The sequence below is a fragment of the Aphelocoma coerulescens genome, chromosome 6 (assembly GCF_041296385.1).
Source record: "Aphelocoma coerulescens isolate FSJ_1873_10779 chromosome 6, UR_Acoe_1.0, whole genome shotgun sequence".
In the NCBI taxonomy this organism is placed as follows: domain Eukaryota; kingdom Metazoa; phylum Chordata; class Aves; order Passeriformes; family Corvidae; genus Aphelocoma; species Aphelocoma coerulescens.
Genome location: NC_091020.1, coordinates 21647981 through 21673515, shown reverse-complemented (window position 1 = coordinate 21673515; position 25535 = coordinate 21647981). Strand labels below are relative to the sequence as shown.

At 35.5% G+C, this 25535-nt stretch overlaps 1 protein-coding gene across 15 annotated transcripts in view; it reads right to left on the bottom strand.

The window, feature by feature from the left end:
* Positions 1-25535, bottom strand: part of DNTT (DNA nucleotidylexotransferase) — a 140087-nt gene that overhangs the window by 58686 nt on the left and 55866 nt on the right. For 13 of the 15 annotated variants that reach the window (XM_069019745.1, XM_069019741.1, XM_069019742.1 and 10 more), the window contains 6 exons: positions 25142-25316; positions 18516-18641; positions 8335-8505; positions 6913-6984; positions 4035-4158; positions 2741-2873 (listed from right to left, as the gene is read on the bottom strand). In XM_069019745.1, coding sequence (XP_068875846.1) covers positions 2741-2873; positions 4035-4158; positions 6913-6984; positions 8335-8505; positions 18516-18641; positions 25142-25316 — 801 coding nt within the window. The remainder of the gene's footprint in view (positions 1-2740; positions 2874-4034; positions 4159-6912; positions 6985-8334; positions 8506-18515; positions 18642-25141; positions 25317-25535) is intronic. The other 2 variants (XM_069019753.1, XM_069019754.1) reach the window with 2 other exon arrangements.

Genomic DNA, 25535 nt, shown 5'->3' with positions numbered 1-25535 from the left:
CATGCATTTCCATGTTGCAATTTCTGTTTCAAAATGACCCAGATAAATGTTGGAAAAGGATGAAAAAAAAAGAAAAACTCTCCCAGCCTTTCAATTCAAGCTATATTAAATGAAATTTGAGGAATGTTTTTTACAGGTGGTTAGCCAAGCGTTCCTGTAGCAGAGCAAGGGGGATAAACTCATCCAGACTTCATTAATTTATTAATTTCTGCTCCTGAATTATTTCAAATTAGGAAGATATGAAGGGTTACCATCATGATTCTTTTACTTTTTACAAGACTAGAAAAAGAAACCATACAGAAGATTAGTGCTACAAGCTGAATCAAACCAAAGAAAAGTCCACAAAGAAGTTTGCTGCAATTTAAAATAAAACAAAACAAAACTTACTACTTATTTTAACTTTATACTATGCTTCTTAATTTTTATTAAAACAATTTTTACATCATCTGTTTTCTTGACATGTCAGGAATTTAAAGGAAAATATTTGGTGACATATTAAATATATCCATCCATGTATGTACATAATAGATTTGGGGAAAATAATGTAACTTTCATCTCTACTGAATCTCCATAGCTGTAGATCACTATGGAAGTTCTGCTCATTGTAATTCATCCAGTTCTCCTGCGTAGTAAGGTTTATGAGACTCATGACTTTCAACTCTCCAATCAAAAAACTGGAGGAAAACAATCAACTGTTCACTTTTTCCAAGTTATGAAACAGAAATACAAAGCAAGACAAATGTGGATCTTGGGGAATCAATATATTATTCAGACCAATCATGAGCTTTTTTTCCTCTTATGTTAGCAGTACAAGGTGTAGTATAAGGGAATTGTTTAAATGATACAATTTGCCTATTTTATTAAAATATATAATGATGAAAAGAATGAAAAGTAATTTGGTAATTGAAAACTGTGAGCTACTTAACATACACAAACTTCTTACTGAAGAATACTACCTCTATAAGAGAAAGGCAAAACAGAACAGATATAACCAACCCTATTGCAACTTAACAATTAAAATATAGGTGCCTGAAAGAGGTACCTCAATCCATCAAGTTATCTGCAAATCCTACACTGCAGCATTTATTTTCCATGGGCTGGAAAAACATCATTTGGGACTGACATATTGAAACGTACAGCTTAATGTATTCCTGTACATTTAAAGGCATGTAATTAGTATACAGAATTACCCACTAGTAGGCATCAATAGATACTTAAATGATTTCTCTTCTGGCTTGATACACATTTAGAGATACTAAAGCTTATTCTTAGTAAGAAAGAGAATGACTATCATATCTCCCCACAAGAATAAGCAAGACAAAACACTTATATTAGATCTGTGAGATTCAAACTTTGCAAATAGTATTCAACAAAGCTCACAAATACGTTGTATGTGTAATCATTTACATCCAAGTTACCAATAACACAGGGTCCCTGACTGATTTGCACCAGTGGGGAGAGTGCCATCACATGTCTCCTAAAGACTCATTGAATGATGACACTTGAGGTTTTGAACATAAAATTTTATCTTGTTCTTATATTTCTAGTCAGGGTTCCTACTGAAGCTTTATGGTTCTTATTGACCAGACAGTTTTATAGAAATTATGCAGCTGGAGGAAGCAAACATTCTTACAATAAATATAGAATATACAAGGAATAATTATAAATATCATTAAATAGCACAAAGATGATAAAAACATTCAGCATAATCATTGCAATGTAGAAATTATAATTATATAAGGTCTTAACTTAGCACTGGACTGAGTCTCTGACCTATCTAGGCTTACAAAATAAAACACACAGGTAATACATAACTTATTAATATTCTTCTGTCTTTTTCTCTCATACCAGTTTTAGGTGCATGAGAGTTACAGAAATGTATATTTTGAGTTCTACAAGAATACTTTAAGTATTTTTGAAAGATATTTTTATTTTCAAAATATAGTCAAAATTTTATGAAGTAACAAATTTAACAGCAAGAGCTAAAGTGCTGACGAGGGACTTTTTGGTTTAAGAACATAACATGTAGAACAAGAAGGACATAATGGGGGACTGAGAATAGAGCAAGGAAAGCAGAACTCCTGAAGACTATTCCCAGACTCAGTACTGTGCTGTGTGGCTGTAAGAAAGCTTTCAAATAAGTACTGAAAGAATAAATTGTTCCAAGCAACAGCTTTGTGGTTTGGTTTTGCAGAGCAAAATCAAAATTATTAGGAAAAAAAATCAGCCAGGAAAGGAATACTGAGATCATCCCATCTATACAGAGGTTAGTGTATATTTAATTTAGCCAGTGCTTTATAGTCATCTTAGTAACTGTTTACTCCAAGTATACTTCTAACACTACAAACTGCCTCAGCACATTTCAAACTCATGTGACAAAGATCTCCTTAAACAAACACACAGCCACCCCCCCCAAAAAACCAAACCAAGACTGCCTTAAGCCTATTTATTGTATCTTTCCTTCAAGCATGGCCTTAGAATAGTCTCAGCCTTGGGAATTCAGATCCAGTAAAACTAACCATCTACAGTAACAAAACACATAGCCTGAGACTGTCATAAAATTGCTCTCCTGTTTGAAAAAAAAACAAGCCAACCAACAAACCCGCAAAAAAAAAAAAAAAGTTGAAAACAAACACTGATACTTTCCCACCAAGCTTCTTTGATTTTTCCAAGACACAAACATCTTCTTTTTAATGTACCTGAATAAAACAGACAAGTGACCTCATTTGTTTTCACTCACCTCCTGAAACCACCAGTTATGGTAACTAAAGCATCCGGTAGAAATGTACACACAGAATTCTTGACAATCAAGCTTACTGCATCTGCTTCTGCCTTAGATACACAGCTAACAAGGTCCTCATAGTAGAGAAACCCTGGAAATCAAAGGCAAAAAGTGCTGATCACTCCACAGAAATATCAAAATCTACACAGCATTATTCAAGGCCCAAATCACAGGTGGTGTGGATGCAAGGGATCACAGGCCAGAGACAGCCTCTTTCTTCCCTCATCTTTGCCCTTAGAGTTTATATATATTTTTGTCATTATAATTTGTCATGTAATTTGTCAGCATATTAGTCACAATAATTGCTCCACTATCTGAGGACCTGAATATTTATAAATTACTCTGACTTCCCTACCAGCTCCCATCAATGGCATTTTTGGATGTACTGCTTCAAAAGGCAATCTTCCCAAAATAATGGTGTTCTACACAAGTACAGGGCTCAGAAGTACGTGAAATACCCCAGCTATCTTATTTCTGATCACAGAGGTTGTGTCAAAAGAACCCAGTATGGCAGCTTGCTTCACACTTGAATATGACATGTAAAAGAAAAAAGGACAAAGGAGCATAAATATAAGAAAGCTGATCCAAGGGATTCTGAGGTGATACAAAGCCCACGAATTTCAAGGGATTCTGAGGTGATATAAAGCACATGGATTTAATGCAAAAATAAAGTTACATTATTTTAGTGTCATATTACAGAATATGTTTTCCTTAATATAACTAACTCCTTTGTTTAAATTAGTTCACTTATATAAGAAAACAGTGCGCACACACAGAATCTGTGGGGAAGCAACATTATTCAAATAACCGTGTTTAACACTTTAAAGCTAAGATGTGCTAGGATTATGGAAAGAATTTTATAAGTACTTTATTACAAGTCTAGATTTATCACTAAAGTAGGGCTGCCTCGAGGGAGACAGATCTCCTCTGAAAACTGATTCTGGGTTTTCCCAATTTTGTAATTTTTTCACAACCTGTGCAATAATGAACCACTAATATTTTCGTGTATAAGAGATTTCATTTGGTATCTGTGCAAGCAATTTAAAAATATGCATAGTCCTATGTTTTGAATGACGTTATTTTTAATTAGGAGCTCAGCTGGTCCAAGTATTATTTTCACCCAATAATTCAGTATTGACACAACACTGCAGCAAGAGAACAGATGTATAAATGAACTTTGCCTTCCCCTGTGCTTCTGTTTTCAAGTTCTTAGAGCACCGAGATACAAGTTTTTATGACATTTTCACCTTACCTGCTTTCTGCATTTTTGACAGCTTCAGGGTCTTGTCAGCTTTTACCTCTTCCACAGTTCGCAAACCCATTCTGTACCATTTCTCAGATGTCTTCACTCCCACTCCAAAGACTGAAGTAAATTGCTAAGATCAGTAGGAAAACACGCATTTCAGTGTTGTTTTCTAAAGGAGCAGTGAATTAAAAATAAGTAGATAACAACAAGGTTTCACAAGGAAGTAATGGGCAGAGTTAATCCTACATTGAAGATAAATAGCATAATAATATACAAATTCAGCTTCCCTTCTTTGCATAACTACATTGAACAGAGAACTGGTTTTATACATGGACAGTTCTCATTATCATGAGATCTAAACAATACAGTAGTAGTCCCAGCACCTTTATGTAATTTATCAAAATGTACACTTTTAACTGAGGTTTGATACAAGGGTAGCAGTCTTTATTTTTACTCCATTTCTTAATAGAAATGCAAACAGCAACATTAGGTAGCTCGATTCCCTGACACTGACCTGATAGAATAAGAGATATCACAAGATTATCTTCATAATTTGACTGACATTACAGCTTTGTGTTATATGCACTGCCAGCTCTCAAAACAAAACAGCAAAAAACCAAACAAACAAGCAAACAAAAAAAAAGGGGGGGGGAAGGCAAAAACAACAACAACAACAACAACAACAACAAATAAAAACAGAACAAACAAACAAAAAACCACACATATATCCCCAAAAAAACAAAAAACACACACACAAAAAACAGCCTAAAACAAACCAAAATCTACCAGTCTACCAGAAATTTTTTGGTGGTTATATTCCATTTATTCCAAAGTAATGTTCACTAGCTTATTACCTGTGAAAAAATCTACAGCAAAAATGTCGCTGTTGTAAGCATTATTCAGTGGATCGATATCTCAGATGAACAGTGATATGAAAGCAAGAGGGAAAACTTTCATGCTTGCTTAAATGCATGCTCTTGAAGTTCAGTTAGTCAATACTGAAGCTCTCCAGACTTTATTTGTACTTTTATGGAATTCAATGAGTACCTGTGTAAGACATGAATAACTGCTGTTCTCCATTGAATCTACAACCTCTGAATTCCAACCATGAAAGCTTTATTTTGTGGTTTTGTAAAGATATTAATTCACTGGAAATAATTAAGATTAAAAAAGAGAAAAATTAAAATAATGGATAATATTAAATAGGAATTGCCCCAGATTTTGTATATAATGGGTGAAATTACCTATTCTTTGTCTGAATCATGTGTGCTTATAAAAGGATGTGATTTTTTAAATACTTAGGTTGTTATCTTTTAATGTTTTTACTGGTGCAGAAATATTTTCAAAAGGGTCTATTACTGGGTTTTAAACAATTCTAAGAGATTTAATTAACACTGGGATAGAGAACTAAAGAAAATTGATTCTATGCACCCAAATTTTTAGGGTGCACAGTGGTTTTTTTCTTTCCATACTAAGATCCATTGCTATTTAGCATATTTATAGATGCTAGAGATGCTGCCAGCTGTGCAGCACAAGTAACAGGGAGCCCATTTCTTCAGTTGTGTGTGGGGGCACTTCTTTTCAGCTGGTGAAATGAATTACGTGAACTCACTCTCTGCAGCACCCACTTCCATAAGGAGGCATTCATGTCCCTACATCTAAAACATCGACTATAACTTGATTTGATAACCATGGTCCTGGGGCCAGCAGTGATCTTGTAAATCATAAGTGAAGCAGCAGGCACCAGGACTATGATAAACAGTAAAATCTCGGAATTCACTAACATGAGATTCTTCTTAGAATCTCATAAAAAATTGGTGGAAACAACTGGTTACAACTAATTTAGCCAAAATGTTGAGATGTGCTCAGCTAACAAAAGAGCCATGTAAGTTTGTTGTAATTTTGCATGTGAAATGAGGCATAAAGCATATTTGAGATAATTTGTCCCCTGATAGTTTCTATTCTAATCTCCAAGAGATTTTCTTAAACCCTGAACTGTAAGATTTAATAGCTGTTCCTCAACCATGCTGTAATGCAATCATGCATTAATAAGCAAGTCTGCTCCTTGAATCCTGCTATACATGTGAACATGTTACACCTCCTTTTGAGTATTGCTATAGATGGCATCAACAGCTGCCACTGAACATCCTTCCATACCTGTGTTATAGGTCAGAGAGAATGGAAGAACATTTGGATACCTGAAGTAAAACTGAGTGATGCCATGGAGAATTAAACAGTCCCATTAAACAGTACCATTAAACAGTCCCATCTTACTCTGCTTTAATTTTCCTGAAGACAGAAACAGTGTATTTATAGCGATCAAAAATGCAGATAAAATTGAAAAAATATTTGTTCATCTTACATGTTTCTAATGGAGAATTCAATTAATGTTTTGGAAATGGGAACTGCAGTATTTATGCAGTTTAGATTCCCTGCAACTATGAAGTAGTGTGACTATGACTGTACAATCTCCCTAAGGAAGAAACAGCTCCAGTCCTTCTTCTGCCTCACACAAAAGAGAATTACAATAGATCTGAGTCATCTTCTTCACCTGGTATTTTTTTAATTCCAGAATGAAATGTAGTGTTAAAATGATAATCAGCCGAGGCAGAAATAAACTCAGGATCACATTAAACTTACAGCAAAGAGGATGCATTACATCACTTAAGAGCAACTAGGTATACATCACATTAATTAAAAATAGAAGATAATTTCACATTATTCCTTATCACAGTTTCTTGATCTCCATTTCCTTTTATTCAAGACCTGTCTTTCTTTGTACTTGATATTGATTGTTCTTTTATAATAAAATTGATGAGTTTGTCCGCGTTCTACAAAAGGGAAGACAATTTTAAACAACAGCAACAAAACTCAAAGGATTTACCTTAAATGCCTTGTATCGCTCATCATTTAACACTTCTCTAACTCTAGAACTCTCTCCTTCTTCAATAATCTCCTAAACAAAGAAAAATATTACTTATAAAAAATAAATTAAAAAATCAATTGTAAGATCTTACCACAATTATAAGATTTGGTAATCTAAAATCAAGTTTTATCAATATTTATCAATCAATAAACAGAACCCTTAGCAAGCATATGGTTTTATTCTCTTAGGATCAACTTCTGCAACCCTTTCAAAGACAGAAAATTACTGAAGGATGAAGGAGAAACTGGAACCACAGAATAAATTCACAGCACTTACTCACTCACAAATTTACTCAAGGATGAAGTAGAAACTGGGACCATGGAATATATTTCACAGTACTTATTTACTCATGAAGTCACAGCCAGAAAGCAGTTATTTATCATAAGCTATCAATTACTTGTCCTGAAAACTAGATTTCATTATTTAGTTGAGTTTTCTATTCTCAAAAGTAAGACCATTGTAAGAACAAATACATTTTTTCCAGAGTGTACACTACTTCTAGTCTTTCTGATAAAAACTATAAACAAAACTAACAAAGAAAACCACCAATATAACCCAAAAAAACATCCTGTTTTCTGTGGGATCATGACTGCAATCCCAACCCCCCAGGTAGAAGGTACTAAAGGCACTTCAGGGGTTACATTCTTAACTGGAGGAATGGGGCAAACAGGAGCCAGAGCCAAGCACAACACTTAGCAATGACCCCTCTAACACTCAGCTGAGACCCCTGATCAGCTGCCTGCTGGAATAACAGCACCCAGAGATGTGAGTCCTGAAAAGGCTAAGAACAAAAAAAAAAAAAAAAAAAAAAAAAAAAAAAAAAAAAAGGGAATACTCCAAGTTCCTGTAACAATGTAGAGTTCATCCATCACCTGGATAAAAGTCTCTGCTATAACTATATATAACTTGCTATAACAAAGCAAGGTAAGATTTAACATTAGAGTACTAAAATATTTACCACTTTTGCAAAAAATAGTATTTCTAATAAAGCATTCAGGTGAGCAAAGTGATGTTGCCAAGGGCAGAAGTCACATGAACAAAACTATTAACAGTTAACCTGTTGCATCCAAATCAGAGTGAGCCCTTAAAAATTACATGCAAAGCTGATACTGCTTTATTTATTCCTCTGTATTTACTCACTTGTTCCCCTCATTGGTTTCCATGAGTGGAACATGAGTGGGGTTTCCATGACAGAGCCTTGTGTTACTACAAAAGGTTTCCAGAAACCATTCCATTCTTAGAAATAAGGCTAGCACGTTGTTATTACAGGAAATGCAGAAGGTTGTGTACATACACACAGATACCAGTGCTCCTCTCTGTGACCTCCTCAATGTAGATCTGTAAAAGAATCTATTGTCAGATAATTCAGAAGTACATTACCTCAATGATATCTCTGACTTGGTCTCCCATGCAGGGCAACCCTTGTATATCTTTCATTCTTGTTACTGGAAATGGAAGAGATTTCAGCAAAGAAGCTGCCCTTAAAAATTCCAGGCAGAATATTTCACTTTCTTTGAACTCATAATTTTCAGCCATTACCTCAAAGGCATCCTGGGACAGGGCGAGGTATAGAAAAAAAAAAAGTTGAAGTTTAATAAAAGCTTAAAATATTCAGTATGCTCCTAAAAAAGGTTACTTTGTATGATAATTCAAGAACTAGTTTCTTTAGGGTGAAAAGATAAGAGTTCATAAAAAGAAAAGCAGATTAATTTTCTAATAACTCGACGTTTTCCAGGTATCATAAAAATGGTATTTTAGAGACAAAATATATGAAAATATTTTGATCTGTAGCAGAACCTAACTTGAAAACCTTTTGTGAGGTATGCCTTCTGTATTCTGTGCAGATCTAATAAAACAATGTGAAATAGAGCCATAATTTTTAGAATTATGCCCAACCATAAGAAATCCAGCAGACCAGCATGTAACATCTGCATTTTCAGACACGACCAGATAGGAATCTGTGGCAACACTGGAAACCACCTTCATCTTTTTGAACATGAAACCATGCTTCTAATTTAATAATTTAGGGAACAAACTCTCTTTTTCCTCATTTTTCAGATCTATAGCCTATGCAAATAGAAACACATTTCCTTTATGGTTCTTCAGCTATCCATGATTTGGTTTATTTAACATTGCACTCAAAAATACCTGAAGAATGTCCATTCAGTTGTTTTTTTTTTAAAAACAATCCATATTCAATTTATGCAGCTTTGAGATCTGTTTCCCTCCCAGAATATATATAAATATGTAACTTAATAGTAGCAAATTTTAGAAATGAAATGCAGGGAACAGACCACAGAGTGGTGTAGAGGCACTCTTGCTGCTTGCCACTGTAAAATACCAGCTTTTGAGAGAGAACAAATGCTGCAAAGTAATTTTGTGAATAACCAAAGAATTTATGAAGGTTTTTAGTTGATTAGCAGCTGGAAAAAAAAGTTCTGAATGAAATCTTGCACAGACCTAAAAAAATTTCACGTCTGCAAAATTAAGTGATTTCTTCAGAAATGCTTAAGAGTGGACCATTACTAGAAGAAACTTTTACTGTTCAGAATATTTTCCTAGAACCCAGAGAAGTGGCTGTCAGTGTGCACCTGCCTGCAATTACCACTTCCCAGAGCTGTAGGCCAACTGCCTGTTCAGAAGTGTTTTCGGAATAAATATGAGTAAAATCAAGAGACAGCAAATGGCTTAGCAGAGCAATGACTGCAGTGGACAGTAGGAAGGAAAAAGATTAAGTGTCTTTTTCCTGCCCTCGCTGTTCATATTTAGTCTCAAATTTCATTTCATTTGTAATGAATACAGAGTTTATATAGTTTAAAGAAAAATAATTTTAGGTTTTCCTTTGATTTTTAAGTGGGCTTTATATTGGAAGATAAAGGCCAGTAAAAACCAGCAGGCCTTGTACATCCTAAATTCTACATGTGTAATGTCTCCAGGAGATTCTGTCCCAATCCCACTAACTGACATGACAGCAAATCCAGTGAAGTCAGCTCTTTATTACATCTGTGGAATAGAAAACAGCATCTATCACCCTGCATTGAATGGATGCAGACACATTTAAACAACAACGAGATTTTACTTGAGCTACCATCATTTAGCTCACTAAAATAGAACAATTTCTTAAAATTAAATATACCTTTCACAATGAATGTTGATTATTTACATATTACATTTCATTGTTTGGTCAGTTCTAGAAAAACAGACCATCTGACATGAAGTATTGTTTATATAATAAACATTATAGTCTCATTGAAACAAAATGAAAGTTTTACTCTACATCTTCTAGAAAACATTGTGTTAACTTACCCTAGGATTTGCAAAACATTCCTCTTAACAAAAAACCAAAAAAATCTTAATTGTTTTGACGGTATTTCTTTAGAAGAAATAGGTACCTTAGCTGAACAAAACCATTTCACCTTTTTTTACCTGCACTGATATGTTAAAATGTATAAAAATTGGATTTGCTACAGGAAATTTGCTTTATTCTATATGACCAATACAACTTTACTCCTTGGTCTCCCTAAGAATCAGTCACCTGTTGCCTGTCTCACTCTAAGAATCCTCCCCTCAGCTGCATATTCATTTACCAGCTACCCTCATTAGTAAAGGCTGTGAAATTTCATTTTCATAATGTTTCATGAAAGATCTCATGAGAAGGACAGATGTCTAGCAACATGCCTGATCTGGAAGTTTCAACTATCATTTACATTCAACTAGCCTTTGGGTATAAGGAATCAATAAGAGGAAAGAGAACGTTCCTTTGGGGGAAAAAAACCCCAAAAAACAGCAACAACAAAACCCAACCCAACAATGACAACAAAAGCTCCAATTATTAGAAAAATAATGCACAAGCCTTAGCTTCCTAACAGCTGTCTTTAAATCTCTTGCAGTAGCTAATTGTTGGATTTATTCAACTGCTTTTTTTTTTTCCCACACACATTTAAGATCTTTATTTACTTGACAGATTATGTTGTATGTAATTACACAATTTCTGGTAAAAGACAGGCACATTATAATTTCCATTTAGAAAGAGAAGTAATGCATAAAAAGGTGAAACTACCAGTTTGAGGTCATGAGCAACATGGATTCATCCCAGTTTGTATAAGAAAGAAAAAACACAACGTAGACAGTACTGCAAAGCAAATGGGGAAATATATTTTATAAGTGGGGTAAGGAGTCAGATGTTTCCTCTGCTGCAGGGTTTTCTGGATGTTCTCCCCAGTTCTTACAGTTTTTATTCTTTATCAGCTTTAAAGATTCTTTCCTACTATGCAATAGAACATGCTAACTTGTTGCTTCAAGTGAGATTTACAGTTCAACTCAAAAAACTAAGATTACTTTTGCTTTCTTTTTCTCTCTTTATAATCTGTATACAGGAATACTCAAGAAAGGAGTGTTCAGTAAAAAATTTCTTACTCCAGTTAACACTAAAAGCATTAATCAGGGGCAGAGATAAAAAGATATAATTGCTACATTCTTGTTAAAATAGTCTATACTGATAAACATAGCCAGAAAAATTCCCAGTTCCCAAAAGTAGCTGCTCAGCAGCATGCATTAATAATGGCAGAGACTGGCAAAGCCATCTTGATTAGAGTGCTCAAAAAATCTAGGGATGCTTTTTCTCACTCCCAAAAGGCAGACTCTCACATGCACATCTGGTAAGTGTTCTACACTGAATAATCAGCCATTGTGATAATTGTGTCTGCATAACCCAGCACTAACCCTGCTGTAGAAAGGTGTCAGTCCCTTCCCACTGGTGGGAGGGCAGTTTTCAGAAAAGCTGTGTCACCATCACTATGGAAAAATACAAGCACACAGAGCATTTTACCCAGAGGCTGTTGATAGTAAACGAGAAAATATAATCAAAGCATTTTTATGATTCTAGTTTGCATTTTTCAGTGTTTTCCTGCCTTTGTGAAGCTCATTAAGCTGTTTAAAATAAACAATTAAAGAGTATTGAATATTCATTATTCTCTGTACAAAAATAAACATTGCCTGCAAATGCTGCAACTAATTACAGATCTGTCTTCTAACGTAAAACTGCTTTTGACATTTTTTAATAAGATATTTCTTTAAAAAAAAAAAGACAGCAAATGGACTTGCTGTCTATTAAACGGTATAGTTCATATTGAGTAATATTGTAGAGGGGAAAAGCATATAAAACTAATATTATCTAAGAAAAATCTTACAATGTAATAGATCTCTGGTGAAGTCTACTTATGGTGATATAAAAAGGAAAGTTATTGACCATTTATTCTAAACTTTTATATGTCTTACATGAAGCACCTTGCCTTCACTTTATCAATCAGACAAATATTCCAGTTACCTGTTTAAAAAGTACCAGTATAAAAGGAAACTAAGTTTCCAGAGACTTCCAGCACATGGGAATTTCATTATCTTCAGAGTACTCTGCAGGGTCCGCTCTAATTAAATATGAAACAGAGTTGGGCCACATTTCAGTTCTTCAGTTATGGAAAATTTTACTTCCATGTCTGAAATTGTGGAATGTTTGTTGGTGAGTCTTGGACTATGGAAAAATTTGGGATTTAAATGCACTTCCAGATTCCAGCAGGTCAGGTCCAAAAGTACTCTAAGATTTTGCTGAATTGTGTTAAAAATAAGAAAGATGCCAGATGTAGAGAGGAATTTTGAATCTCATTTAATATCTGGTATTTAAAAGCTAATAAGATAAAATATCATTAACAACACAAAATTACCAGTAATCATCTTACATATGCAAAAATGCAGACTAAAATATTATAAATGCTAAAAATCACACAAGTGAAACCAACAAAAAGTGCAAGATTCTCAACTAATGTATGAGAATGATTCTCAGAAAAAAATAATAATAATAAGACCGTGGTGGTTTCTGTCTGCTGAACAGCTGACCCAATAACATTCAGCATGAATATCAGAGTACAAGTCATGCAGAAAAGCAAAACAAACTAATACTCTATTTCATACTATCCTGCTCATTCCAACAACGATGTCAGAGCAGCTCCATTGCTACTTGCAAAACAGCCTTTAATAAACTCGACTCTGCTAGAACAGACACCACCAATATTACCACACCAAAAAATGTATTTGAAATCTAATCTGTTTTGTAAAGAAAATATTACAGCTTCATGGAGAGGGCACTTGTCTTATTGCCATGCCTACACTCACAATTCCTCTGCTGCAAGACCTTGGAAAGCTTCTTCACACCTCCCTGCCATTGTTTCTCTTGGCATCTTCCATTTGCTCTCTATTAGGACTGTGAACACTCCAGGGCTTGAATTCTTAACAGTGTGCTTGTACAGCATCTCTCATAAAAAAGACCCCTGTCTTACTTGAGTCTGCAAACACACTTGCAGCACAAATTTAAAAAATATTAACACACTATTGTACAAGTAACTTCAATCTGCCAAAATAGCAAATTGTGATTAAAAAAAACAAAAATCCAACAAAGTAGGTAAGTGTTTGAAAAACTATTATAGTCAGAACAGCACTTTGAGTTAAACTGGTTTCCCTCTCATTCTTTTCTACTTGTTTATTTAGTAAGTTGCAAATACAAAGGACAGGTCCTACTGCTTATCACATCAGCATCACCAGTGTTTCACATCCATTCAAACCTGACCAAAGTTTTAGAATGCAGCTTTCATTCAAATAATTTTCTTCTCTCTTTACCCACTGTAAATCTCAATTTTGCATCTCGGTGGGAAGAGATATCTGGCATATGAATGGCCTTTGTCTAAGCTGAGAGAGAAAATAAATACTTTCAGGTGTTCAAGAAGAATTAAGCAATTTAAGCCAACCTCTACAGTTTGTTTAGCGTTGACTAAAGTGACTTCCAACTAAAAGAAATTACCCATTTTTGTTCAGTCTGATTTTTTTGGTTTTGTATCTGAAGTGAAAAGACCAACACTTTTCCAGATCCAAGGATTTTACCATGTTATCTTACATCAGCTAGAAAAACAAAGGAGCTGAGAGAATAACAATAAGAGCATAATGTGCCTGATCTCCTTGCATAAACACTATTATTAGAAATAAATATGTTAGTTCCAGTTGCTCCTCATATTAGCCAACAATAACATGCTCATTTCTTGAAACAGAGTGGAATTCATGAGAAGTTTCCATATTATTCCACATAATGTAAAAGAAAACAATACAAATGCGAGAAAAGATCTGCTGACACAGCACAGAAATGCAGTTAGTGTTAACCACATAACAATGCCCTACATAAAAGACACACTGTGTAATAAGAAATAGAAAATAAAAAATGTATATTACATATATTAATATGGTCAAAGGAAGCAACATAGCCTTGATGTATCATACAAATTTGGATCACTGAAAAGTAAAGATGTATTTATAATCTGTATTTTATGAAGCACCTTCCCACTTATCTTAAAAATCAGAATGGATATTTACTCCTTAGATGAAACCACCAATTAATTTTGAATAGGTATACACTTTGCACACATTCACATTATAATTCTGAGGTGCAGTGTGGAGAATTTTTACTGAAGTAAGCTATGTCAGTGGGACACTACATGTTATTAAGGGTATCCATTCAGTTAGTGGTTTTCTACTATACAACTCCCAAGTTCATTATAAAACAAAAGGATCTTCTGAAGCCCATTTTAAAATGGAATAATAATTAATAATAATAATAATAATAATAATAATAATAATAATAATAATAATAATAATAATAATAATAATAATGCTTAAGCCACTGGCATAACTGATACATTTTTCTGTAGATACAAACGAAGAAAAATAAAAAAGAAATATTTTTTTCTCTGACAGAGTGGAAAGGAAACCAGGCATCTTTCCTGTGCTAAACATACACATTCTCATTACCATGAGTAACAGCAAAAGCAAAGTAACATTCAGTAGCATTAATGATAAACCTCAGAATCACAGAACAATTTGCCTCTGACTTAATTGGTTTCTTCTGTAAGAATTAAATTGTATTTTCCTCACAGAAGAATGTCTTTCTGAATTTTACTGCAGTCTGATATTAGTATTCAAATCCAACAACCCCTCCTGGGCACAGCAGAACGACTCCTTTTATTTTAGCACAAGAAAACACAATGCAGCCTCCAAGTGTATATTTTCACTGGGAGAGGGAAGATAGCTCCAAATAAGCTGGAGAACAACATTGTAATATTATATACCATAATAACATTAATATTTAAGACAAACATAAAGGAAACTTGCTGAGGTACAGACTCTACTCAAATGATCTGCTCTTTTGTTTTGCAGTTTTACCCATCTGAGCAGCCACAGCTCACCTGTGGACTCAGGGTGATGTGTTCAGATGCATTCCTAGAACACCCAGGTCAGCAAAGCCTGTGGCAGAGGTTCTCAGCCTGCATACCCTGAGGCCATGGATCTCAGTGCACTGTGACCCAAAGACTGCACGAAGACTGAAGCAGTTGCACTTCTACTCCATGAACTGAACCACAATGCCACTCCTTAGTATCTGACATTCTTAGTATATTCTTGACACCACAAGCCTTACTGCACAACAGCTCGTAAATTATTTGGCTAGAATTTGCCCCGTTGGCTAGAATTTTTGCCAACTCTTCTGTAGCTTCTTCCATGTGTAAAACTGGTTTGTTGCAACTTTCTGAGAGTTATTTTCTGGCTATTGCTACAGACAGGAAACATGAGACATTTGAACATAGAAATTGCACCCAGTATATTAAACCACCACATTTTCCTCATGAGCTCTCATCAAATATCTCTGCTATTTATTTTTAATAAATAGTCTTTCATGATGAAATATATGCAGAACAGGACTCAAGATTAAAAATGATCACTAATTATCAATTTCTTCGGAAATCAGGTCCCCAAAAGTGCCTCTCCCAAGAAACCAGGACATACAAATCCTGCTGTACCCGCATTGCTTCCTATTAGTGACTGTTCCAATGTAATTACTACACTTTCTCAAACACAACTACTACTTATTTGGAAGAGGAATTTGATACAGCGTATCAGGGAAAAGTTCAGTAAAAGGAAGAATCCAAGAGTTCATTAGAAAATCCAAGAATGCATTAGCAAATAATATTTGTACCCCTGTTAAAGGCATGATCAGAAAACAAGCTAAGCAAAGAAAACAGAAAATCTGTAAGAAAAGGGAACAAGCCTGGCTCACAGAATGAGGTCGTTATAACAAAATGCTACCATCAACACATAACTCAAGATGGTTTGGACTCAATTTTCAGGATGTATGGTATTGACCCAGGGAAAATCTGTCATTTAATGGTTGGCTGCCCACAGCATGCACAAGTGAATTATACCAATGCTTCAGTGCATTTGCTAAGTGCTTGCGCTGAAAAATCTGTTGGAACACTTTTATTTGAGAACATGAATTACAGGATTAATACATGGCCAACAAAACAACAGCAAATCTAAAAATCAGGCTCCTGTGACATTAGGCAGACTAATTAGCAGTTCTCCAGGGCAAGAGCCAGTTCTGGCAGCCCATGAACACCCAACCCTGCAGCTGTTATTGCCAGCTTTGGCTGTAAGGAATAAGAGAAACAGCCCTAAGGAGTTCCATTACAATTGTCAAGATGCTGATTCTAGACAGACTCAGGTATTATAAACTTGCCCAGTTCCACCTCCAGAAACAAAATACAGCACTAGGAGAAGTTACTCTCAAAATATGTCAAAGATGAAAAACTGACACCTTTGTCACTACAAAATCCAGTGTCTACTCAGACTCAGAAATGTTTGATGTATAGGCTAACAGGAGGGAATCTCAGTACTCCCATCATCAAACTGTCCCTCTTCTAAAGTGTTCAGCTAAATTCACTTATCAAATACAAGTTGTACTTTGACATTAACACAGCTGCATTGATAAACCTGGAAGTAATTTAGGGAGTGCCTCTGGATAACACAGGTATAACAGAAACCAGTCAATGAATGTGTTTTAAATGTTAATGAAAATTAAAATCAACAACCTTGTGCCTTCTGGGAGCAACCATTTTATTTTGCCATTATCCATCACATTCCTTTTAATTTTTTACCTTTTAAATGCCTGACAAAATGTTGTAATGCAGACAATTCAGCAAAGAGCCCTTTTTTCAGGAAGTGTAGAACTAAGACACTTACCTCCTATTTCTCCACTAAGTTTGGTATCTTACATAATGTTTCAGTCATACTATGTTTGGTCTGACATTTTCCCCCACAGCAGCTTGTATTTGATATTTATAATCAGTGAAAAAAACCTGCTGCTTTCAAGAGGTTAAATGGTTACAATCACTGCCCTCTTTTTCTAGCAGGAGGTGGGGAAATACAGCTATTTCAAAAGAAGCAGTTTTGGGAATGTTGGAATCATTGGGGTTGGAAGGCACCTCGGGCTGAAAAAAGGGTCAAAACTCAATTCCCATAACATTGTTCAAAAAGGGACTTTTTGTAAATAAGCAAACACTTTAACCTACTTGAGTAGCATAAATAGTATCATGTAATTGATTTAACTGATGATTATTTTAAAGCATAACTACAAGCCAAATTTTAGATTGTTTAATTTTTAACTGTTCATTCCCAGATCAAGACATTCTTTAGTTGCTTGTAGGTTTATCTTTAGTTCTGAATTTAGAGAGGTTTTAGCATTTACCTTGTAAAGGGTTTATATTCACAAATAACTGGTATCTGTTGCTATTCTTTTTACATGGATCTTAAAAATAATACTTTCTTGAAAGATTTGTGTGTATTTATAGGCACACACAAAGTAGAATCATAAAAATTATACATAACTAAATAATAAAGCTTTAGAAAAATGAGGAGGTGTTTGATGTTACAGTTGAAACATATGCACGTAACTATGCCAGATGTATTTAGACTGCACTACGTTATAGTCTCAGAGAAATGTTTCCATTTGAATAGTGGTCACTGAGTATCTGGAGCCAGCCAGGAGGAACCATTAGGCACAGTAACTCCAGAGGTATTTAGACCAGAGGACTCAAACTTTTCATACCCTCTGAAATGTGCAATTTAATGAGTATTAACTAGGATATATGACAGTCTCAGAGATTTCTATTTAACTAAGCAATTCAAAGGGGGTTTGGTGATGTTAAAGTAATTAACATGCAATCTGTTTTCATAACTGCTCAGTTGTGAAAATCTAAAGTTTAGAACCATGCTTTGAAGAACTGAACACTTGGGCAAACCAGAAGACAGCACAGCAATTGTGAAGAACCATAAACTCACCTAAACCAAACTTTTGTTTATCATACATCCAGTTTGTCAAATAAGACTGTAATGAAAGGCTAAAAGACATTTTTGGAATGTTATTCTATCATTTGTTTTAAAAATTCATGTGTTTATGAGCTATTAATGTATTTAAAGATCCACTGTGTTAAGCTTTCAGCAATACCTAGAGGATGCAATTAAGCTTGCACTCATTTTTAATTTAAGTATGGAAGATTTATAACTTTTTTAATTGTTATTGTGCTGCCTGTTTACTCATGAATTTGCTGAGGGCGCCATAGAAAATACTGAGGCAAGTACTATATTAATTATTCTAATTATACTAGTTTTTATTTTATGGATAGAATTCATATTACCGTGAATTTCTTGTTGTAGTTATTTAAAGTTGTCTTCCTCTGGCATGAATACTGAGATACTTTTGTTGCAGTAAATGCTGGCATTTCCAATTCAGGTACATTCAGAGGAGGAGACTGACATTGCTCCTAACAAGGAAAAAAAAAGAAGGGTTGGCGACACACATGGCAAATAGCTTAAAAATACAAAAAAATACATTTCATGAGCCCAAAATACAAACCTTTGGAGAGTAGGAAAGAAAATAATAATGGTCCTGTCATCCTAGGAAAAACATTTGATTTCACATTGGCTGCACTGACAGTACCAGTTTATCTGGTGATTACTGGGATTTCTGATTTTCTGCACTAAGTTCTTCCAGGGAGTTTTCAATGGCACTGCCATTTAAAAAACAAAAAAAGGCTTTCTAAATGATGCGTGTCTCTACTACTCTTACTATTGCAGTAAGTTGGAAAAACTACAAAGCTTTAAGAGCAAACAAGCTCTAAAGAACAGAGTTTTCATAGAAAACATTAGATTATTCAGTACAAGGTTAGGGATATTAGACTAAATAGAAATGCTCAAATAACTGACTTTTTCAGTCTGTAGCTAAATTCAGTAGTGGAGGAAAAATGTTTGTATGAATTGGAAATAGATTTTCTCCCATCTTGCAGGTAAAATGATAGAAAACTTTTTCTTTTGGATTTAATTCATTAAGCTAAATGTTTAATATTGGGGTCATTTTAGAGTGAAGGAAACATTAATAAACAGCTACAGAAGAGCAACCTCCATCCTTTTTTCACCCAACAGCCAGTGTTCCCCTTATGATGTAGCTTCTCCCTTAGTCAATTCCCACAGATGCTGATCCAATCCAAACGTCATTTTCACATATTCACCGAAAAAAGCCAGATGCCAAAACTTGAAAGGGCATTTCCTAATCTCCAGGCTGCCTCCATGCTCATTCACTTTTCACCTAATTTTGCTCCATGCAAAACAGACCAAGAGCATACAGGTCTGTGGGCAACCCACCCCTGAAGAATGGGAAGGGAGTTCTCTTGAAAGGCAGGATTCAGAGTCATATCCCCATTGGCAAAGGAGTCCTGAGCACAAGTCCTCAACATCTGAGTGTCCTGACCAGGGAGCAACCTGGAAAAGGCAATCTTGCTTTGGTTTTCTGCTGCTTTACATGTCCAGTCCTTCAATTCCTTCACCTTCTTTAATGTGCCAAATCTGAAATACTTCACAAACATGTAGTACTTTCAGCAGTTCTCTGTATTTTTTTGCTCTTGGTCCTTTTGCTTGAAAACTTTTGGCAGATGTGTCAAAAACCTATTGCATTGCACTACCCAAAAGCCACAGGGAAAGGGTCCAACAATAACAATAAAAAAATATCATGAAGACACACAAAAGAAATTTTCACACCAATAATGGAATGATGAGCCCTTTCTCCTCTGTATCCAATCATAGAGACAAAAGGTTAGCAAACCTATAAGCATGTGTGTATCTTCATAACCACACCCCCAAATATAATTTCATGCTAAATTGCCTATGATACAAAGTAGTTAAATAACAGTATTCAGACACACAAAAGGTATTTGCTTGCACAACTGAAGGAGTGGTGAATTATATGGTGGTTTTCATAGCATACACTGAAAGGAAGAAAGCTATTTTATGTGTAAGACCAGTCTTGGGAATAACCAAAATAGGTTTCAGTCAAGACAACAACACAAGTCATCCATTTCTGTACACATTCATGAATTATATTTTTTAATTGATTTTAAATCACAAACTATGATGGATTAGCACTAATATACTTCTTGAAATGATAATGCCAGCTGCAAAGATTGTGAACAAATAGAATGTTACTAAATAGAATATTTAATAAACTGCTACCTTCGTTAGGACACAGACACATGAAGAACAAGAGCCCTACATGCAGCAATACCTGGTACTGTGGAAGAGGGCAAAACCAATACAGGAGATCTATGCATTTAAGAGTGTGATAGACTGGACCTAAACATCCTGTTCCTGCCTTAGCAGAAATACTTGAGCATTTTCCTTAATCTGCAAGAATTCGACATTTAGTTAACTGGACTTGATTATATATAACACCAGAAGAAACTTTGGATGGATACAAACAGCAAAAACATCTGGCAAACAATAATTACTACAGTCTGATTTGCAGGGAATATTATCATGCTTGCATGTGAAGCATAGAAATTATCTATCAGCAGCAGAACATGAGCAAAATTCATACTGCTTTTTGGTGGAAAAACCAGATGTGCAAAAAATTGTTTGTACAGATTACAGGACAAACCTAAAGTTCCATCAATAGCAATTACAGCGAATGAGGAATCCTGGAAACTCATTACATCAAAAATAATTTCTAGTACTGGGAAGAAGCAACTACAGAAAAGAGAAAAATAATAAAATATAAGCATTAAAAATTGCTTGGGGTTTTTTTTTCCCCCAGATAATTTTACATTAAAATGAAATTATAGGGTACTGCACAGGGGCAACCACTGAAAAATATCCAAATGTGTAAGTTACTTAATCACTAGAGCCAGTCAGAGTTTCTACCCCACGTCCAGGCTGCAGTGAATGTCACTTTCTACTCCTTCACAGTGACATTTTCCACATGGCATAAGCAGGCAAAACAGCCTGTACCACTAACATCAATTTGTAAAGCAGACAGACTTGGCTGCAGAATTAATCTTGTGGGGGACTACTTTGCTCTTTGTCAAATTATTTTTTAACACACCGAGAAGTATAATGACATAGGGAAATAATGAGAAAATGAAGCAGCAGTGAAAGAAGTGCACAGAGGCAACCAGCCAGCAGCTTTGTAAAGCCCAGGCAGCACTGACCAAATAATAAAGTCCTCTGATATCCAGCATTTTATGAAGAGAAGGCAGACAGTTTATAAGTTTCATTTTTATTTCCTGAGAAACTGACTGTCAGTATGAAGGATTTCTTCCATTACTTACAGCCTCTCTCTCTCACAAGGAAACAGTGAGATGCTCCAGAAAATGTTAAATATGAGCTGCCTGACACAAGATAAGACAAAGGATCAAAATATGGCACTTTTCTTTGCCTAATGTGGAGAAAAATCCTTGTTCAAATAAATAAATTTCCTTTCTAGGAAGAAAGAAACAAACAAAAACCCCAAAAAACCCCAAACAAACTAATTAGCTAACAACTTCTAGGTTCTGACTGAGGAAAAGGCAGAAGAGATGCAGTCACAGCACAGTTAACGCTGCTGAGTGTGCAGCGACCCTTACCGATCCCTTCCTCTTTTATCCCTCTGAAAGCCTCCCCTCTGCCTCTTTCTCTCCCACAACCCAGGAAACATCAGTACTTTCTAGCACGTGGGGATGCCCTTGTGTACGTATCAGTGTCCACGTCCTGCTGTTGTCAAGGATCCCTATCTGCTTGTGGTGGGAAAGGTGTCTCTGGAAAAGGGCAGACCTTTGCCAGAGAAATATTTTGCTTCCCTTTTAAAGCAGATATTTGGCTACCATATTTCTAAAGCCTATTAAATTAAATGATGGCTACTAGTCCTAAAAGTCAACTGTGACCAAATGAATCAATAATAATTCTGACCATCTTAAGTTTGGTCAACCAGCCTTTTACTCCCTATAAATCACTGACACCAGAGCATCTCTCGGATCATTGGCAACCAGAGAAAAATGACTTTAATGACAATTGTAATTAGGATGTTAGCTAATGATCTGTAACTCTGACTTTATTCCCCTTGTTTTGCATGGAGAAGGGCATTTCTTATCACTGATGCAGTAAAACAAATGTCCTGAATGAAGAACAACCTTCCAAATAGGCTACTGTAGGATCTGAAAGACGAAATCTTACTGATATTGATATGAATGGGAATTTGACCACAAAACTACATGGGGATAAGATTTCACCCAACACATTCCCCCACTGCCATCCATTCCTTTTACTTCAAAATCTTCATGATCTAGCGTGAGCTCAAGGTTTGTTAATTCACTTTCATTTCACATTTTACAAGTCTGACATAACGAACCAAATTTGTCTTCAGTGAAATTCCAATTAAATTACATTATGTATGAGTTCAGTCTAGTACTTAAAAAGAAAATTAACCTTTACTTCAATCTTTCCTCATTTCTCAAGGCAGAAAAAAGAATTAGCATGGTGACACTGCAACAATAAAATTATTTTTAAATTTGCTACACTCCTAGAATTCGTGTTTTCTCCTTGTTTGCTTTACAAAATGTTTATTGCCTTAGAGCAACTATATAATTAAGACTGGTCTTAACTATAAGCTTTAAAAATAACAGTATACCTGCCACTGGCTTCCTTATTGTACTCTACATTTATTAGTATGAAATCTTTATGTTTCAATAAAAACATAAGCTCTTACTTGCAGAGTCAGTCTCAAAGTATAATAATGATCTCCTGACAGTGCTGACAACTTTTTCAGAAGTTTATGCTCCATCAATATTACAAAAGGAGTTTTATATAAAAGAAAACTAAGGCATTTGCCTTCTCTTTGACTTAAAAAATTTGGAGGAATTTTGGAGAAAGACGAAGGCATTTCTTGCTTTGAAAAGAAAATTATGAAAATATATTTTCTGAGCTATCAAAATCTATACGTCTCCTCACACTGCTGAAATTAAGAATGTACATAAAGGGTAATTCGGTTTACTTTTAATGCTGATGTGAAACTTTCAAGAAGGCTCACAGCATTTTGTTTATAGTTTTGATGCATTTATTGTTTAGAGAACTTCTTTGCATTCTCTGTATTTATATTTTTATGGCCTATAAGATAAAATAATGCAGTAGTTACAAGTAGTTACTTTCAGGTTTTTTTTCTTTTTGTATCAATTTCTTTGGTCTATTCTCCCTCCAGCAGATTCACAGAAAATATTATAAATTTATTGCAAAAATATATCCTTGGAAGGATTTCAGATATAAACACACATTCTATCATGGAATCATACTGAGTCTGAGAGTGACAGCTCCATCTGGTGTATTCACTCCCCCCTCCCCCAGCCCAAACTGTTATTAAACAGTAATTCTTATAAGTAAAAACCTTGAAAATAATTTCTGGCAATGAAAATGAAACATGACTGAAAAAAAAATCAGGAGCTACAGTTTTTCTTGAGAAAAGATGGTATTTATGAATCAATCATCTTTCATAATCTAAAGACCGAGATGAGGAAGCAGCAAACAGTTGAACGTTGCTGTTAAATATTCAGGCATTCTGTGCCTCACAGGGGGGGCACATACTGCACATCCTGCCATGGTCCCAGTGTGGTCACAGTGCCTAATCCAGACCCTCAGGAATCAGCAGGAATCCCTCACTTTACTTCAGAGAGCTTTAGATCAGACTTGTAGTTCTCCTGACATATTAATTAACTCCTTTGCCGGTGCACATTAAACCCACCACTGCAAGGCTCAGGTGGATGCAGAACGAGGGATCAACTTCATCCACCTGCTGTGCAGGGCCTATTTCATGGCTCAGTGGCATGAATGGACATCCCCACCAAAACCCCATCACTTACAGTCTGTGCTGAGGTATTGAATACTACTGCTTCTCACTATGCTTCAATCTGAGAAATTAGCAGATAATTTTGACAGATATAGATCAGAGGAAAACATCATAATCCATTGCTTCAAGGTCAAACACCATTCATCAAATAATCAGCCTGCCATTTACAATATCCTCTGGCTTACAGCTTCCATTGAGAGATAATAGAATATAATAAAACTTTTTTTTCTCTTAGCACAATTTTACTTGATGGTGCTAAGTCTGTAAACACATGTCCACAGACTACAGCAGTCTTCTTTTCACAGGTCCGTCCAGGGCCCAGCTGTTAGCTGACCAACCTGCTATAGCAAAACTTGTAATATTTTTGCATTGTTTTGAGGAGGCCAAGTAATCCATCAAGAGTCCATTGAAATGCACTGCTCTCACTGGGATATTTACCATGATGTATTTAAGCAAATACCACAAGTACCAGCACAGCAACAAGTGCCTCATTCACGGATACTGCAGAGAGAGCTGGGGCTGTTCAGCCTCTTAAGGCTCCAGGAAGACCTAACAGCAGCCTTCCAGTAATTAAAGAGGCTACAAGAGAGCGAGATTTGCTACAAGGGCACAGGACAAGGTGAATTGGCTTTATACCATCAGAGGAGAAATTTCAATTAGGTGTACAGAAGAAATTCTTTTCTGTGAGGGTGTTGAGGCACTGGAAGAGGTTGTCCAAAGAAGCTGTGGGTGCCCCATCCCTGGAAGTGTTCAAGGCTGGGTTGGATGGGGCTTTGGGCAACCTGATCTTGTGGAAAGTGTCCCTTGCTAGGGCAGGGCAGTGGAAGCTGGATGATCGCTAAGGTCCCTTCCAGCACAAACTGCTCTGTGATTCTGTATTACCACTTTGTGACCTGTGATGACACAGTAACTCAGCATTACCAGACCCTGATAGAGAAGGCATAGAATGTGCTTTTAATCTATTAAAAATATGTCAGTTACTCATAAATTTTAGAGAAAATTTTTTTACATTCAAAATTGATATTATGACACAATTATATATGTTTTAGGTTAAAAAAAAAAAAAAAATCCCAGCCATTCATTTTGGATATCACTGTATTCACACTGCAGGATCTGCCTTACCGTGAGACGGTACTTCATTTCTGAATCAACTGGTCTTCCCGCTTCCATGCAGGCTGTAAACCAGGAGATATCCAGTAGTTCAAACCTAGAGCTGTCACCCACAGCCTGTCCTTTCAGCCAGTCCAGCACCTCCAGGTAAGAGTTGTTCTCAGCCACAATATGAGTGACAGAGTCACTGTCAAGAAGTACACAAAAAGTTTTCTTTTTTTTTCACTGCATCCAACTGTACGCAGATACAGAGCTGTTATTTCCATACTCACTTACCATCCACTTCCTGAAATTTGCAGGGTATATTGTACGTTAGGATGTGGGAAGCACTTAAGTTTTCCTATCACCATATATCTATTCCAGTCACTGACTCTGCCTTGAGGGAAGTCTCTAGTCTGATAGCTCC